At 40.2% G+C, this 18307-nt stretch overlaps 1 protein-coding gene across 1 annotated transcript in view; it reads right to left on the bottom strand.

Moving 5' to 3' along the window:
• Positions 1 to 18307, bottom strand: part of arhgef4 (Rho guanine nucleotide exchange factor 4) — a 222047-nt gene that overhangs the window by 138640 nt on the left and 65100 nt on the right. The window contains 2 exon segments of the mRNA XM_008106485.3: positions 164 to 484; positions 3095 to 7456. Coding sequence (XP_008104692.2) covers positions 164 to 484; positions 3095 to 7456 — 4683 coding nt within the window.

Below are 18307 nucleotides of genomic sequence, written 5' to 3'. Positions count from 1 at the left end.
AAATATCCATTGCACAGATGAATCTTAATGCACATGTGAATGCTATCCAGTGTTAGAAATAAAGAAAAAAGCAGAACTGGTTAAAGGAATAGCTTGAAGGAAGAAGATGATGGTAGAGAGATGCAGCCAGAGAGAGGACGCAAGAGTATCTTTGGCTTCTTACTTTTAACAGATCCTCTGGGAGGTTACTCAGTTCATTCCCTCTGCCTGAATGCGTCTCTTTCACAAGCTTCCTTTTCCGGTTCTTCTCCATCCATGTGTCGTCAAAGCTGAAACGTTTGTATAGGGATCTGTGTCTCCTCCTCTGGGAATGCTCTTTTGCTTTCCCTTTCTGAATATGAAAGGGAAGCAGCCAGGCTTTGTTCTCTATATTTGAGAATGAGTATGGAGGCAATGACATCTGAGTTGACCTCTTTCTGCAATGGAGACCATTTTTTTCACCTGACCTCTTTTCTGATGGGATCTGGCTGGGTTGGTTAGCCTCCTGGTTTATAAGCAACAGGCAAGAACAAAAACTTCGGTTGGTTTGTTGACTTATGCTGCGTATCAAAACAAACATCTTGCATCTAGAATCTCATGAATCCCATCTTAGGAGAAAGGCAGGTTATAAATTCAATCAATTAATTATTTAAATCAATGCATATTTGTACCTCTTCAAAGCAACACCATCTGTTTTCTTACAAACATATGGGAGCCCTACTTGTTCCCAGGTATTTTCAGTCTGGGTGCAGCAATCTAAATGGAACTTCAGTTGTATAACAACCTGTATCGATAAATATTTCCATGTACACAGTGGGAAAACAACTCTCTTCCGAGAGAAATCAGATCAGCTCCTACCCTGGCCTCATTCCGAAAAGATTTGAATGTCTGGTTTTGTCAAGCCTCCTTTGATTAAGATGAACAATTGGCTGAGTCCCTTCCCCCACCTATATCTAGCATCTGCACTTTATCACTGGCCTATGCTATTAGTACTCGTAATATATTGCACAACTATAATTTTATTCCTCTGCCTCAAGAGTGAAGTGTTACTATGTCACCCTTGGCTACTGGTTACACTTTTATTGTGTGATGTTGTGATTTTATAGTTCTGATGTATTAATTTGTTGTAATTTGGAATGTATTTTATGTTGTATTTTATCGTCTATTGCTGGGCTTGGTCCCCATGTAAGCTGCCCCGAGTCCCCCTGGGGAGATGGGGTGAGATACAAGAATAAAGTTGTTGTTGTTGTTGTTGTTATTATTATTTTATAAAGAATATGCAGATCTGATGTCAGCAGCCCCAAGTACTTCTTAGGGACTCAGCATACTGACAATTCAGAAGGCCAGTTGTGCAAAACTGCAGTTATATATTCCTCAGTGCCCCCCATACTCCCAATGCTTCACTCCACAGCACTGCTGAAAATATAAAATGGCAACTTACAATCAGTGTGTAAAACCACTGATCTAGAACTGTACCTGTGAACAGGTGAAGATTCTTCTTAACCAATTATTCCCAAAGTCTGGTCCTTCAGGTATTTTGGACTTCAGTTCTCATTGACCAAAGTGGCCATGGCTGCTGTGAGTTGAGCACTTGGAGGATCAGTGTTTGGGAATTACTCTCCAAACCAGTGGTTCCCAAACATGACCCAGAGTTGATGTTAAAAGTCCAACTCCAGGAAAAGCCAACCTCCAGAGAGCACAGTAACATTGGATTTAAACATTAGACTTCTCTTTGACTGAGATTTGGGGAAATGTTTGCGAACCTATCACTGGGCTTTCTTGGCAAGCTCCATTCAGAACAGCTTTGTTATTGCCTTCCTCTGAGGCAGAGTGTTTAACTTGCCCCAGATCACCCAATAGATTTCATGATCAAGCAGAGGTGTCAACCCTGGTCTCCAGAGCTGCAGTCCAATGCTCAAATCACTATTCCATGTTGGCTCTTTAAAAACATAGCTTTCAATATAATTTGTGAACCACTGGTGATGCTGGCCACAAGTTTCTGAGAGCTTCAATTTAAAAAGTGATTTTTGGAAGAGATTTTCTGCTTTTGTTTTCTTTTGTAATATTGATTGGCCCACAACTCTTATTTTGTACTACTTCATACTATTAACTGTGGAACCATAGGTAACACGGTAAAGCTGCCATTGCCCAGTAACACAGCACAAACATGGGAAGGGTCAGTGAGGACTACTGAATAATTTATAGTTAATGACATGAACCTTGATAAAACCTTTACTCAGTGTTAGAGGATTGCATGCAAAACAGCCCAGATTCAATCACCTCAGTTAAAAAAAAAAAAGCACAGCTAGCAGGTGAATATTAAAATTCTTTGTCTCAGCCCACATAGAGCCCGTTTATTGATATGTTTGAGCTAGATGCATGGGCAGTTTGACCTTATATGATGTATTTTGACCCACCGTGTAGGAAAATACTTACTGTAAGATAACAGTGGTGTCATTCACCATGGTTTCAAATTGAGGATGCTTTTTTTAAAAAAAAATTAAATTTGCTCTCTGGCTTAGAAATGGAGATGAGCACCAACCCCCAGAGTCAGACATGACTGGACTTAACATCAGGGGAAACCTTTACCTTTTTACCTCTCTATGTTTTGGAGGTATTCTTGGAGCTCTGAGTCTCCAAACATCATCATCATCAGTAAAAAATAAAACCATCCCAGCGTTGTACTCTCATGACTGCATACACAAGACACAAGAAGACAAAACTGGTTATCTATTTAATTTGCCTAGAGCAGACTTAATATCAGGACCCTAAATTCTTGTCCTTAGTAACACTGCAGAAATTGCAGATAAACAGATCTTACATCTGATCTGTATGAACCTTCATATCTTACATGTGCACTTCTTGGAATGCTTTAAAATAGGAGACTCTGTCCAATGTTACACTAATTTGATTGGGAAGTCCCATTCCTTTCAATAGGGGGACCAATTTTGAAAACATTAAAAATTACAGCTGAATTGGTCCAGATTCCCATTCAGTCTCTTCAATATATGAAAAACTCTTCCTTTGAAAGAGGAGAGTGAACACAAACAAAAATAATTATCTCAAATTAGACTGCACCTATTAGTCACATGAATCTAGCTTCAAAGCAACTCACCTCATCTCTGATGATATCACTGACTGAAGAAGTCATGTTTAAGCTGATTTGTGACTGGCTGCTTATTCCACTGTCTTCTCTCAGATAGTCATTATCTAGGGAGTGAACAGATTGCAAGAAGCTAGATCTAGGCTTCAGTGTCTTTGGCTTCTCAGGTGCTTCCAAGCTACCATCAGTCATGGAGATGTTTCCAAGAGATATCATTGATGTGGAGTTGAGCCTCCCAGGGTAATGGAAACCTCTGCGTTGAGAACTGGTTCGAGGACTTTGTGGTTTGGGACTCATGGGCCTACATGGTATATCTTTACGTTCATACATTGACAATTGGGGGCAAGAGGGAGTGAAATGAGAAAATGAAGACTGCAAGTCAACTGGGCTCAGTGGAGATTTCAACCAGAATTCTTCCAAGGAAATATCCTCATCATTGCCTGTTGTTGGTTCTTTCCCATTACAGTCTATGCTATGTGGACATTGTATAGTCAGTTCATGAGATGGCTCTCTTCTCCTTCTCCTTGTGTTCACTGCTGGGAAGTCACCAGTTCCAGAGGAGTCAGAATGTGCAGTGTCTATAGATGAGCCATTAGTCACACTTGATATTGTAAATGCTTGCCCATTGTGATATCCCTGTTTTTCCTTGGATCCTCTTCTTGCAAAGCTGCCAGGGCTCCTGTTTGAACGAGGACTTTGCTGTGTTGGGGGAGGACTAGTTACAGCAGACTGCCTCAGACCACCTGCCTCCTTGCTTTTCAGAAATACTTTCCAGGACGTTTGATGCAACTTGGCTTTTTCCTTTTCATTTTTTATTGAAACCTTTGGACTCTGTTCAGCATTTTCTTTCTCCAGAGATTTAGATTCAAAGAAACTTGAGAAGGACCTGTGAGCCAAGGCCAACCGACTCCTAAATTTTTTACCCTCTGTGCTTTTGTTTCTTTTAAAGTCATTTTCAGATGAGGATTTCCTGAGTTCAAGGTAATCTGACGATTCATTCTCATTATTCTCCACAGAACCTAAAACTTTCCCTTCCATGAACTTTGTTCTGGGCAGGACAGGAGAAGAATTTGTGCCTGTATCTTCCAGGAGTATGCGTCCAGAGCCTGAAGCTTTTCTTAGGCTAATTCGGTTGAAGAGTCCAACAGGTTTCTCATAAAATAAATCATCATCATCAGAATCCTCTGCAAAGGAATTCTCTTTGCTTTGGAAAGCAGAAGTGGGTGAATCGATGGGTTTCACACTATCTTCCATTTCTTCCCCTTTATCTCCATCTATTACTTCTGTCTTGGTCTGGATGCTGTCCTGACTTTCAGCACTTGCAAGCTTAGTTTTCCTAAAAGATGCCATTTTTGAAAAGGCTAAAAATTTGGAATGCTTGGCAGACTTGTCTGTGGTTCCAACCTTGTTGTTCCTTTGTAATGTTTTATAGAAACTGTTACTACTGCCCAGTAAATTGCAGAGGTTCTCATCCATCTCCTCACTGTTTGTGCTCCCAGTGCTGATGTTATCCAGGCCTGCAGTGCTATTGTCTTGGTTGTCAGCTTTCACTGAATTTTCACATATATCTGGGTTTGAATTCAGTACGCTCTCTGTTCTAATGCACTTTGAATCTTCATTAGAGAAACCCTTATTGAGCTCTGTGCTTGGGGAATGGTCTGTTTCCTCTTGTAATGTAACATGGCTTGGAGTGTTTTCTTCCTCAAGCCTTTGCTTGCCATGGTTCTCTAAGGTGTCTTCCTCACACAAGGTATGTCCACTGTTCACTTCTTGTGCTTTTGAAAGACTTACACAAATGCTCTGTTCTAGATTTGTAGACACAGGTTCATCCACTGATATACAGCCTGAGCTTTCTTTCAACAATAGGTTTATTTCTTGCATGGTTTTTGAAACAAACACAGCTTTCATTTTGCAAGGCTTTCTCTGCAACGTCTCAGCATTTGTGGCATATATTTCTAAGGGCAAGTCACTTGTACATCCCTCTTCTTTCCAGGTTTGTACAGCACTTCCTAAACCTAAATTTGTTCTAAAGGAGCCGTTCGCCATACAACCTTCTATAGACACTGTCACTGCAGGCTCTTGCACTGAAGATAAATCCAGAAGGGTTGCATCCCTTTTCTCGTGCATGTTTTTTGCACCTTCTTGAGTGGCCACCAGAACAAGGGCATCACTATCACTGCCTGACAGAAGTCGTGCAGGCAAAGTATCTTTTCCACAAATGGACTCTATATTTACATTTTCCTGTGGTTTTGTGGCATCTGCTTTAGTGTCAAGATGAGAAACTAAATTCCGATGTTCAAGTATTTCAGTAGTTGATTCACTCTGAATCGGTTCACCTTCCAGGTCTCTTAACACTAATCCTTTTTGACCAAAAGCTGTCATCAAGAAAGGTTTTAACTCTGGAAACTTTTCGGTTTTTTCTCCCTGGCAAATGTACTGCAGTTTTGGTGCTAGTTCAGAGCCACCTTCACAACCATGACTACAACAGCAGTCCTTCATGTCCATATTCATGAGTTGAACTTCAGTCTTTTCCTGAACTTCAATCTTTTCCTGAATTTCAGTCTTTTCCTGACTCGAAGAACATGTTAAGGCACTGGATGGCCTACTCAGAATGGCCTCTTCTTCTCCTGTGAAGCCTTTCCCACTTGATAACAAATTTCCATCCATTGTTCCCCAATCTAAACCAAATCCAGAATTGCTTCTCACTTCAGTTATTCCTAGAAAGGCCTCCGTGTCTTCAGTTTCAGGGAATTGTCTCTCCTTGCTCACATCTTTACTAAGCGTGGGAGCATGGAGATTACCAGTGTCATTTTTATCTACCATGATACAGACATCTAGGAAATGTTCTTCTGCATCATGAGTGTTAGGTTCAGAATTAAGTTGCTGACAAAACTCTTTAATTTCTGTCTCAGTCTCTGACATGGCCTGGTCTTTTAATACTACTTTGGCATTTAGATGTGTTGGGATACACTCCAGAGTTGAAGAATTCCCCTGGTTGGAATTATCCAATATTGTGGGAAAGGGCAGCTGGGAGAGTGCCAACGAATCACATTCAGATGTATCTGCTCTTTTTGTTATAAGGCCATATGTCATAGATTTGTTGTGTAAATGTTCATCGGTAGTCCAGTGAGGGCTTGCTGCTTGCGTCAACTGGCTGTTATTTAAGACAGTGTGAGTATCAAGAAGTAATCCTTCAATACTCATATCTTTTGCCATCTTCGAAGAACCATTCGGGTTACTATCAAACCTTCTAAAGTTTTCCTTTATATGTCCAAATCTGGATACTTCTAGGGGTATTCTGGAGCATGACCAACTTAATTTATCTGCCAGACATACGCAATCATTGTTGTGTTCTCTGGCCTCATGGGTGGTGATGTTTTCAGGTGAGCTGTGCCATGATTTCAGTTTTAAGGTCCCTGGCCTTTCTGTTGACAACTGAAATATAGGCGTTAAAGATGACAAATCTGTGGCCTTGAGCTGTTTGCCAGACACGTGACGATCAGCAGGTATTTGACTATCAGTAATATTCTTCCTATTGCATTTTGTGTTCAGCATATAGTCTTCTTTATACTTAACTCTGGAGGCTTCACAATTTCTTTTCCATATTCTGTTTGTTTCTAAGTGAATATTAGGTAAACTGTATTGTGAGGCAGCTTTTGAGTGGGCAAGAGAATGCCAAGTTTCAAATAAGTTCAGAGAGCTTTCAGAGCTTGCTCTGAGACCAGCACATATTTTTGTATCTCTCATTGGGTTGCATTTGCTAAGAACACCTTCAGCAAGATTTTTTGAATTGATACAGTAATGGGCATCTCTCTCCACAGCACTTGCCTCCATATTCAGTAAGACACCAGTCTGTAATGCAGCATCCTCTTTATGAGTTTTTGGCCCTACACAGATATTACTGGAAGATAATGTTTCATCTTTTCCACTGATCTCTTCTGTATCTGATTCTGGCGTTAGGATCTCCAATTCAGATTTGCTTATTGCTGCATTTAAAACTGATGACAAATCTGCTACTTCCTTCTGCATACATCCCAGCTGTTTTTCACACTCAGGCTCAGTGTGAACTACTTCTGCTTTTGTTTCAGAAAACTTGTGTCGCAATTCTTCTAGTTCTGAAGAAAGACAGCACGAACTCAGGTTGGTTTCTCTTGTTACATCACTGGCAATGGACTCTGAATCTGATGCACTTTCATAAGGCTCTGTTTTGATGTCCGATAGTGATTCACTCTGGTGTGATCGGGTCTCAAAATAGTCTTCATCTGTTTCCTGGCTTGATCCACGTACTTCCAGCTCCAATGTACTTGGGGCAGAAGAACTCTGGTCTTCATCAAGCTCTCCCTCACTTGCGCAATTTTCTATCGGCTCAGGGCCCTGCAAAGAAAGAAAGGAAAAAGTTTGTACTTCATAAGAAAAAGATACTCTTTATGCTCTTAGGTATGTAGTAAAGTTTTAGTTAGTTTAGTAAGAACTAGTAATTGGCAGGCTTTGATTGGTATTTAGATATTTTTAGATTCAAAGGCTGGGAATCATGAGGTCCTTCAGATGTTGTTGGGCTGCAACTTCGATCATCTCTTTCCATTGCCTATACTGGTTAAGACTACTGAGAGCTGCAACCCAACAATATCTGGAAAGTTGATTCCTACACCTGTTGTATAAGATTGATCCTTTTATTACAACATCTAGTGCCTCATATTTACAAAAGAAAATTACCACTCACGGCAGCTTTACTCCAAAAGACATTGCAATCTTTCACACATATTTTGGGCAAGCTACTATATATAAGGCTACTAGGAAGCAGTGGTTCTAGCATTCTAATAGCCTTACATATTCAACCCCCTAGTCTCCATCATACATCATTGCATACTTCTTCTAAAACCTGGAAATTTGATTTTCATCACTTAATGTATATTTTTAAGCATTCATGAAAGCAAGATGGGCAGTTGAGGTGGGTCCAGGGGCCAGTTTTCTGTTTTGGAGCTTCTAGGGGACATACATATTGCCCACAATGTCAAAAACAGAAAATTATATCAGTCACAGTCTCGCCGCTGTATCTATTATCAAAGAATTTGAATTCTTTTCCTTGAGATATTGGATATGTAACAACTTTCAATCTGTATTGCTTTTTGCTGAACTATTGTGAACATTTTTCAAATAGTCTGGGCATGAACCGTTTAGGGCTTTATAAGTAATGAGCAGCACTTTGTATTTAGCCTGGAAGCAGATCGGTAACCAGTGTAGCTGGAGCAACATGGGAGTCATCCTCTCACGGTATGGCCCTGGCTGCTGATCTGTGAACTAATTGTTGCTTCTGAACTATCTTCAAATGCAGCCCCACATAGAGAGTGTCGCAGTAGTCAAGATGGGAAGTAACTAAGGCATGGACTAACATGGCTAGATCTGGCATATCAAGGTATGGGCACAGCTGGCACACAAGTTTTAATTGTGCAAAGACACTCCTGGTCACTGCTGACACCGAGGGTTCCAGGGTTAGCAATGAATCCAGGATCACTCCCAGACTGCAAACCTGTGTTTCAAGGGAAGTGTGACCCCATTCAACACAGACTGTAATCCCACACTCGGGTTTGCCTTCCGACTTACTAGGAGTACAGCTGTTTTGCCTGCATTTACCCTCAACTTATTAGCCCTCATCTAGTCCATCACTGATGACAGGCACCAGTCTATGGCAATTTCATTCAGATGTTTTCTAAATTCATTTGGAAACTTTCCCAGGTACCCATCTTGACTTAAACCACCACCGTTTTCTTTTTCCACAAACATTAATATTATTACTGTGCTTCTTGCTAGTGTTGTTCCCTTATTTATAGCCTGACTTTGTCCCAAATCTGTGACCAAAGATGGCTAAAACAAAACCAGGAGTTATTAAAATACTCCAGAGAGACTGCAGTCCTAATAGTTCTATTGTCACAAGTTCTGTCCAAGTTGCTAAATAGCTCCATTCCCAAAAATGTAGACACAAACTTAATGGCACCCTTTATTGGCTCCATTTACAATTCCTTCACAACCTTTTACTTTCAGATATATTTAAAAAGATAACACCTCTTTTAATATTCCAAAGGATGTTAAAATACATTTTATATACTGTGTAAATTATTTTAAACTTGGGAATGTGAAAGAAATGTGTGCATATAGAGTTTTTAATTCCAATGTAGCTATTTTAATGGAGTAGCTAATAAATTAATGCTTAATGCTTCACTCAATAAAAGTAATGAATGTCACAACTAGAAATCTGAAGTAAATAGTATAAAATTATCCCTTTAAGGTATGCATTATTACAGCGATGTCACACAGACCTATATATTTTTAATGTTAACATGTTAATGTTTACGTGTTGAGTAATAAATGCTCCCATCATTCTGATACTGTCAAGGCAACTCCCCAATAAAATCTGTTATAAACTACTAAAAAAACTTTTAAAAACCTTTTAGTGGTTTATAACAGATTTTATTGGGGAGTACCCTTGATATATCCATATCCTATGGCACAAATGGTCTTTCATTGGGTTGACATATCAAGAGTGGAAAAATGTGTTTCTCTAATGTCTCAGGAAATACTATATGAATATATACTAGGGAAACCTTGCTATAACTGCTCCTCTGCTAGGACAATAGGGGTAATGGGTTAAAATTATCTTGAGGATACTACACCAGCATGCACTAGTATATTTTTCATGGTGTGTAACTATAGTGAATGGAGTTGAGAAAGTCCTCTCCACTGCCATCTGAAGTTCAGTGCCCAATATCTGGGAGGGTCATTGACGTGCAAAGTAACATTGGGAACACTGACTTGGAAAACTGCCGACAGTGAAGGATTGCTGTTGTGCCCTTTTCACACTGCCACCACTACTGTGCCAAGGCTGCTTATGCTGGCATAGTTGCCCCAGCTATTAACCAAACAGTATGAGCTATAACAGTTCTTGTTTCACTATTTCTCCATCAGTACTGAAAGGAGAATTGAATCAATTCATCATTAAATGTTAAATTCATGGAAACACATAACAATAGAGAATCCTCTGCTGGATCTGGACCAAGTCTAAATTCAATTCTTAATTCAAGTAGAGTAGATGAGATTTAAGCCATTTTAATGATTATGTAGGCCTGCTTTAATTCAGATGAACAATTGGATTTAGGCCATGGCAACCCTTGGAGAAGGATAGGGAATGTATGACCTTCCAGATGTCACTACACTACAATGCCCATCAGAACTGGTCAGCAAAGTTTATGGTGATATATGATAGGAAGTGCAATCCAGAAACATACAGAGATATATACATGTTTTCTCATTCAAGATGTGTGATCTGCTCCCTTCGCTCTCCTTCTTCCTTTTTGTCCTTGGTCTGGCCTCAGATTTGGCGTAAGTAAAGAAGGAAACTAGGGTCTACTGAACAATCCTGAGAGTCTCAGAAGCACCTTCCTATGAAGCTGAGAAGCCAGGTGCTTCCCACACTATCACACACCAAGTGAGAAGCTGCAGGTCCTTTCTCAAGGACAAGTGTTTGGACAAGCAGACAAATCTATTCACTTAGTATTCTTAATCCAATAACAGGGTTTTCACATAAACATGTGCTTTGTGGAGCTGCAAATTAAAATTGTGTTTATCTTTCACACAAAAACCACTGAATGAAAGATACATAAGTAAGAAAAACTGCACACTATAATAAATGTGTTTCATGACTTGGTTTTTTTTTAACAATTTCATGGTGTGCATATTTCTAGTTTGACACTGAGTCTACATTAGTTGAACAGTGCAGCAAAACTTGAAAAGTATGATTGGGGATAGAGCAGACAAGGGCAAACTTGGGCCCTCCAGGAGCTTAAGCGGTTGAGGGGGGAAAGGAAGGGGCCTGAGGCTGTTAGGAATTGTGGGAGTTAAAGTCCAAAACTCCTGGAGGGCCCAAGTTTGCCCATTCCTGGGCTAGAGGCTCATAAGGTCTTCATCTACATTTTCAAACCAAATGCATTTGAACTATCCGTGGTTCTGGAACCACCCATAGTCATGCTCCATTAAACCTTTATTTGTCAGTACCAAGATGCAATACTTCTCAGACTAGTTTTGCCAGAGCTACCATCCCGAAAGTTTCCTAAAAGAGAAACTACTTGTTCCATAATTCAGAAGTGATTAAAAACAAAACTGGGCCTACCATTAGACCACATCACATAGCAGATACTGGGATGGGCTGCAGCACAGCCTGCCTTGTGACCCATTCGCGAGAACATTGCCCTCAGATATTGTGCAAGAAGGTGTCTAATTAGTTCTGGCAAAGTGAGATTCAGCTGCCAATCTAGTAAACCTCTGGAACTGTACAGCCTCAGCTTTGCATCAGGCAGCAAAATATCTTAAGTTTGTCCAGATTAAAGAGGATATGAGATAATTGGTATGTTGCCATCACAACCTTCTTCCCCTCCAACTGCTCCAATGTCTTAAGTTACTATTGAAGAATGACACCAATGTGTGTTTATATCAGTCCTAGCAACCCAGAATCCCCAAGCAAATGCCCATAATCATCCAGAAATGGCAAGACCCCATGAGATGAACGTCTTCTGCTCTCTGAGCAACATGCCAACTGCTAAGAAGAATGCAAACTACTAAGACCAAAGAAAAAAACACGGACTCTTTCGTAGCACACAATTATATACTATGATTCCATTTGCATGGTCATGGCTACATGATATGGAATTCTGGGATTTGTAGTTTTGTGAGGTATCTAGAATTTTCATGCCAGAAATCTTTAGTGTCAACTAAACAAACTCCTAGAATTTAATAGAATGAACACATGTGAATTAAAGTGGAATCATACTGTTATATGTGTGTAGGTCCCTAAATCAGCTGAGTGATAGAGCCAGTGAAAAATACTTTAGATAAGGACTACCATATATGCATTCGATATCGAAAAGCAGTTTTGCTCATGCACAATTTATTGTTCTCTGCATAACTCTGAAGTTCTATAAAATACTGATGCTTGAAATAATCCTTATCTATCTCAATTAGTACAGTGAGTAGGCTGGATTGAAATCAGAGTTAGGCCCTGGTGGATGCTTTGGCCAAAGTCATTATTTGATATTTGTTTGTCTTCTTATCAGTTTCAGAACTCATTCCAGCTCTAAATCCTACCTAGAGATACAATAGGGCTGATATTTGATCTTGTTATTCCCATGTTCAGAAAATTTCCAAATGATTGAGGTACATCAATATTCTTCTTCTTCAGATACACACATATATTCCTAATGACAATTCTGTTCACACTATAGAATTATAGCACCATAATTCCAACTTAAGCACCATGGTTCTGTTCTGTGGAATTCTCAGGGAGAGAACTCCAGTGCCTCACCAAACTGCAAACCCCTGTGATGACCCTGGCTCTCTTTCTGATGTCCTCTGAGCTTCGTTGAGGGTTTACTAGTCTGACTATATGTTATCCTGCCTGGCAGTTGCTATCTTCAGTCAAGATAATTATGAGGACAACTGATGAAGTTGACTGCCTTCTGTGAAAACATATCAAATAAAAATAGAGAATGTTCAAGGTTCTACAAGATTCATTATTGTTTTTTGCAAACTGTTGAATATCATTTATAGGTCTGTTGGCTCTATACCTACTGCTCTGGAACTCAGGTTTTCATGGAAAAGGAGAGGAATTTAATGTTGACACTTCCAACAATTTAGGCCATGTTAATTATAATCTGTGGTTTTAAAGAAACAACACTTTGAGATGCAGGAAAAAGATGGGAATAAGATAATCCAAATACAACAAGATAGACTTGTCAACACTCCAAATTTAAAAGGCAGTGTTAAGGGAAATGCCTAAGACTGCCAACCTAAACACTTTTGAACTCAGCAGATCTTACTTTTGGAAAAGTATGATAAGATGTGAAATATGACAAATTCACAGTTTCTGTTGAATATCCAACAACAATAAACAAACTGTTGTTGCTGTTATATTTGTTGTTCTCTGTCCTGCATTTTCCCCAATACAGGCATCAAGGTACATTACAAGTAGTTTAAATCAATACAGTAGAAAGCATACAAAAAGTTGCGAAAATACAGTTAAACAATTCATACAAGTAAACCCCTAGAAATCAGCCTTTGGTTTCCAAAAAACAAAGCCCCAGTTGTTGTGCAGGAAGATGTGCAAATAATGTAAAAGAAAAAGTAAGAAAAGAATAATTTGAATTATGTGAAAGATAATAAAACAATGGGTAGTAAAGGTAAAGGTTTTCCCCTGATGTTAAGTCCAGTCATATCTGACTCTGGGGGTTGGTGCTCATCTCCATTTCTAAGCCGAAGAGCCAGCATTGTCCGTAGACACCTCCAAGGTCATGTGGCCGGCATGACTGCATGGAGCGCCGTTACCTTCCCACCGGAGCGGTACCTATTGATCTACTCACATTGGCATGTTTTTGAACTGCTAGGTTGGCAGGAGCTGGAGCTAACAGCGGCCGCTCACGCCGCTCCCGGGGCTTGAACCTGGGACCTTTCGGTCTCCAGCTCAGTGCTTTTACACACTCCACCACCGGGGCTCCAAACAATGGGTAGGAGTATGTTAATGGCTTATACTGGCAAAAAGATCACTTACACAGGCATAAGATATTTTTCTGATTGGGATGTGAAACCCAATCCTATCAGATCAAGGACCTCATCAAATTAGGTTCCCTAACGTGTGCTGACAGCGGGGGGGGGGGGGGGGAATTCACCGGACATCGTTGTAAATCTGTCACCCTGCACGCCTCAATGCCTGCAGAGCCGCTTTCACCATCACATGGGGGAAAGCGTCTCTGCCCGGCTTCCCCCCGCACTGGCTCATTGCTAGTAATGAGAACAAGGGAAGCCTCCCGTGTTCTCCTTGTCACTTTTTAAGACACTTCCAGCACAGTTTCGGAGACAAAGACCTGCTGGAAGTAACTGTGCATCATTTGATGGAATCCAGCAGGCTTCGTCCCTGAACTGTGCTGAAAGCATCCTAAAATAAGTAAGTTTGCACATGTGATGAAGCTGCTCTGCCAGCTTGCAAACACCTCAGAAAACCAAAGAGCCATTTTATTTCCTGGTACAGAAAGGGGTCATGACTAGAAAAAGTTTAAGAAGTGTGCTCTAGATATTAGTGGACCTAAACTCCTGCCATCCCCATCAATACCATCTTGGCTTGGGATGATGGGAGCTTCACTGCACCAGTTTATTCCACCCCAATTTATGGAATTTCCTCCTTACCACATCAATATCTTTATCCCATAATTATCTAATATGTTTTCTTTTGTAAAGAAAAGATGTTAAGAAACAAATTTGAACTCCAAACATTGCTCCTCTTCAGGCACATAATTAGGTGGATAGATGGATGGATGGACAGAAAATGAAATCTCAGAACATACCATTATACTTGTGATCCTAGATTCCTTCATCCTGGAACAGTGGGGTAAACTGGATTTTAGCTTTCCGCTTGACTGGCTTTTAGTTCCCCAAGATGGCATCACTCTTTCTGTCCTTTGATGCAGTGAGCCATGATACCTACAGCACTTCTTTCTCCACATTCTGTTGCCGATGATCTGATGTACTCGGCGATCTATTACCAGTGACATCTTATAGCGTTCCATTCTGAATGCTTTCTCCATTTGTGAACCCATCTCCACAGCCTTGGCCAGAGTCAGAGAATTTCTCTGTAACAACAAGGCCCCCCTAATTCGGCTGTCTTCTGCTTTCTCAATCAACTGGCCAAGTACCAACTCTTCCTTCAATGACCCAAAGTTGCAGCCTGATGCCAGGTCCCACAGAGCAGAGGTAAAGCGTCGAAATGTCTCCCCAGGGAGCTGAGCTCTTTGCCAGAAACACAGTCTCTGGGTTCTCTTGAAAGCATTGTGCTGAGGTACAAAGTCCTCCTGAAGCTCATCGGTTCTCCTACAGAATACAGGTCCCAGTCTTCTAAAGGTCTTCTGATTTCTCCTACCTAAATGATATGGAAGACGATCCTCCATATTTTCCAATCCAAGCAAAATTTAGGTAGAATTCATCCACTTTTAGTTTGTGGTAAGGATGTTATCTTTTCTCTCCCAGTTTTAAATACAGCACAAGAGGCAGGAAAGCATCCAAGTCCATCACCTTCCAGCCACACTGTGACAATAAACGCTCCACCTTCCTTCCCTAATTTGCAGTGTAGGCTTAGTCAGCAGAGTCACATCCAGATATTTCTCCATCAACTGACCTGACCAGTAATCCCTCCTCTGGTTCCTGCCACAAACTTAGGCACACCATCCAAAAGCCCAATTTTCTCAGTATCAGAATTTGAGATGGAAAAAATTAAACAGAAGAAGAGGCAGAGTATCAGGAATGTGATGTAACTATCTATATAAGTTAAAAACAAATTAAATAAACTTAAGATGTCGTGTGCCCTCAGAATTCTAATTTTAATTGATTTTTTGGCACCCAAAACAAGTCTTTAATGCATTCTGCCTGAATCCCAGATAGATACAAAACAATTGCCTAGTTCCAAAAAGCGTAACTTGGGCACCACAAAGACTACAGGAATTGGTTTCACAAGGCTCAGGGTTTGTAAAAAAAATGCAGATGTACAAGCCAGTTGTCATTTAACAGATTGGTATTTCAACTACAGATCTACAAAGGAAATCAGGGTGAATCAACAATCGGTAGATAGGTGCTATCAGTTATTCCAGAATGAGCACATGGCCACAGGCAGTCTCGATGCCAATGGGGTAAAATGCTGAGATCCAGAATTTAGGAATTAGGATGGGAACTCCAGGAATGCAGGCAACTATACTGGCTAGACAGGGTGTTTAACAAGTGCTGGAAGTTGCACCTCTGTAAATGTTCAGTTGGTTTTTTCTTTATCTGGGTTGGTTTAGATCCCTCTAAAAGTTTCGTATTTTGATTCTCATCATTTCTAACTACTACATTGATCAGAACTGCTGGAAGTCGCAGCTCAAAATATTTTGAAGATCCCAGAAAAAAAAGGTGGCTTCAGGAAACCTCCTTATTGGAACTCTTGCTTGTGACCCACATGGAAACATGTCATCTGCACTAAACCCATGATCACTTATCCACTTTTGGTCCATCAGGTTTTCTGCGCTTCACATGACACACAGCAGATTTTGCATCAAAAGAAATGAAAATGGGCTATAGAGATATCAACCTTGTTCCAGGTTTAAAGGGAGACTAGGAATTCCCCATGAAAAAGCATTATATAAACAGCAGGTGCATTAAATGGTTCTTTGGTAACACTCTCCCTTTTCCTACCAAGCAGTCCATCCTCACTATCAGTTGAGAAGGAGGTAGAAGTAACAGGCAGCTAATATCTCTTTTTTACAGAAGCTGTAGGGAAATATCGGGTTTGGAAAATAAAAGAGTGGACAACTAAAGAATGAGTGGGTAGCAGAAACAGGGTGTAAATAGAAATCTACATATGTCAACAGGGCCAGTATTTAATTCAGTGGATGAAACTTTGCATGAAACATGCAGCCACATTGTCATACCTATCCTATAACTCCCCATCTGGCCTACTTTAAAGCAGACAGACAGACAGAGCCCTCACATGCTGGCACAAAGGCTGGATCTACACTGCCATATAATCCAGTTTCTGAATCCAGATTATCAGCTTTCAACTGGATGATATGTCTACACTGCGATATAATCCAGTTCAAAGCAGATAATCTGGATTCAGAAACTGGATTATATGACAGTGTAGATGCATCCAGAGGAGATGGACATGCCGTCCTGCATCCCCTGCTCAACAGCAGAAAAGGCCTCCATCACTCCAGGTAGCTGACTTTCAAGGTGGGTTTCTGGGTGGTTTACACTCCTGGAAATATACCATGATCACAAATAAAAATACAAAGCAGTTATAATGTCCTAAGCCTAAACTATGATGGTACAACTAACAAACAGGATGCTAGTCAGCATTAGTATTTATGCAACAAGTTACATGCATTATAAGTAGAAGACTCATGGTAGACATTCATCTGCACACAGGTAGAGCTAAAGCGTGCAGATGGATCAACAAACTCTGTCCCCAATCACCCATGCCTTGTTTTTTTTTAATGTTTATGCATTCAGTACAAAGGCCTGGAAAGGGCTTTGTCATCACATTCAGCTGAATGTACTCACATAGCTCCCAGGATTGAAAACTCAGGTAATGGCTGCTGTTCTAAAAGGAAGTCAGGTGTGCAAGAATGTCGGCGACAGGACTTAAACACATCCTCTTCCTTCTATCCTACATGTGTGCAGGTAAGTACCATCATAAATAAGTAGACAATATCTGTTTATACCAATCCAGCTATTACTACTTCCTGAGAACTGTAGTTTGCTGAAAAAATTGAGAGAGCAAGCTCTTCTCAAAAAAACTATAAAAGTAAATGTCACTTAACAAAGTAATTACTTTGATATCAGGCAGAAAGAATGGGGATATGTTGCTGTGCCACAAAATAGAACAGCAGTTCAGCATGTTTTAGCAAACTTTTAATCACAAACTAAAAATATGCACATATGAAATGAAACAGACTGGTAGATAAACCTTACTTAAGTAAATAAAAATAGTTTAACCCTTTAAGAGACTTTTTGAAAATTTCTTCCAAAAATACATCCAGGAAAGATTTCTTGTCATTTTTCAGCCTCTGCTTTTCTTGGGATTTCTGTTTTGGTGCTCAAACATGTAGATCTGTCCACCAGAAGCCTGTATCACTTTTTCCTTAATGTATACTTAGCTAAGAAGCAGAGGCATGAATAAACTCTTTTAGTAAACTGCAAAAGATGAATATTGGAAAGCAAGTAACAGTGCCAATGTGCCTTGGTTTGATAAGCACTACAATGCCCACTGAGCATTTTACCACCTCTACCATGCACAAACGTAACAATAGTCCTCTACTGGATACAGATGCTACAGTACAAACTTTAAAAAATGAACTTCTAAGTCCAGTTTCTGAAGACAGATGCTGTTTATCTAGTTTAATACAGGAAGGCGCCAATATTATCTACAGTAGGATCAGTTAGAGTAGACCTCATTTTTTCCCAGCTTAAGATTTATTGTACTGTTTATGAGTGGCAACTAGAGTGGAGCCCGAATCCTGTTTCATCTGTTTCTTCCATGGTTTTGTACTGTTCCATCCATTTGGATGGCACAGAACAGTACAACCCCCTCCAGAACAAAAGAAGCAGTGCAACAAAAGAAAAAGGGGAATGGTAGCCGTTTGGTCGGCAGATTTTTTGGAG

This window comes from Anolis carolinensis, chromosome 3 (assembly GCF_035594765.1).
Source record: "Anolis carolinensis isolate JA03-04 chromosome 3, rAnoCar3.1.pri, whole genome shotgun sequence".
Classification (NCBI taxonomy): Eukaryota; Metazoa; Chordata; class Lepidosauria; order Squamata; family Dactyloidae; genus Anolis; species Anolis carolinensis.
Note: the sequence above shows the minus strand (reverse complement) of the source record. Positions and strands in the feature narration are given on the sequence as shown.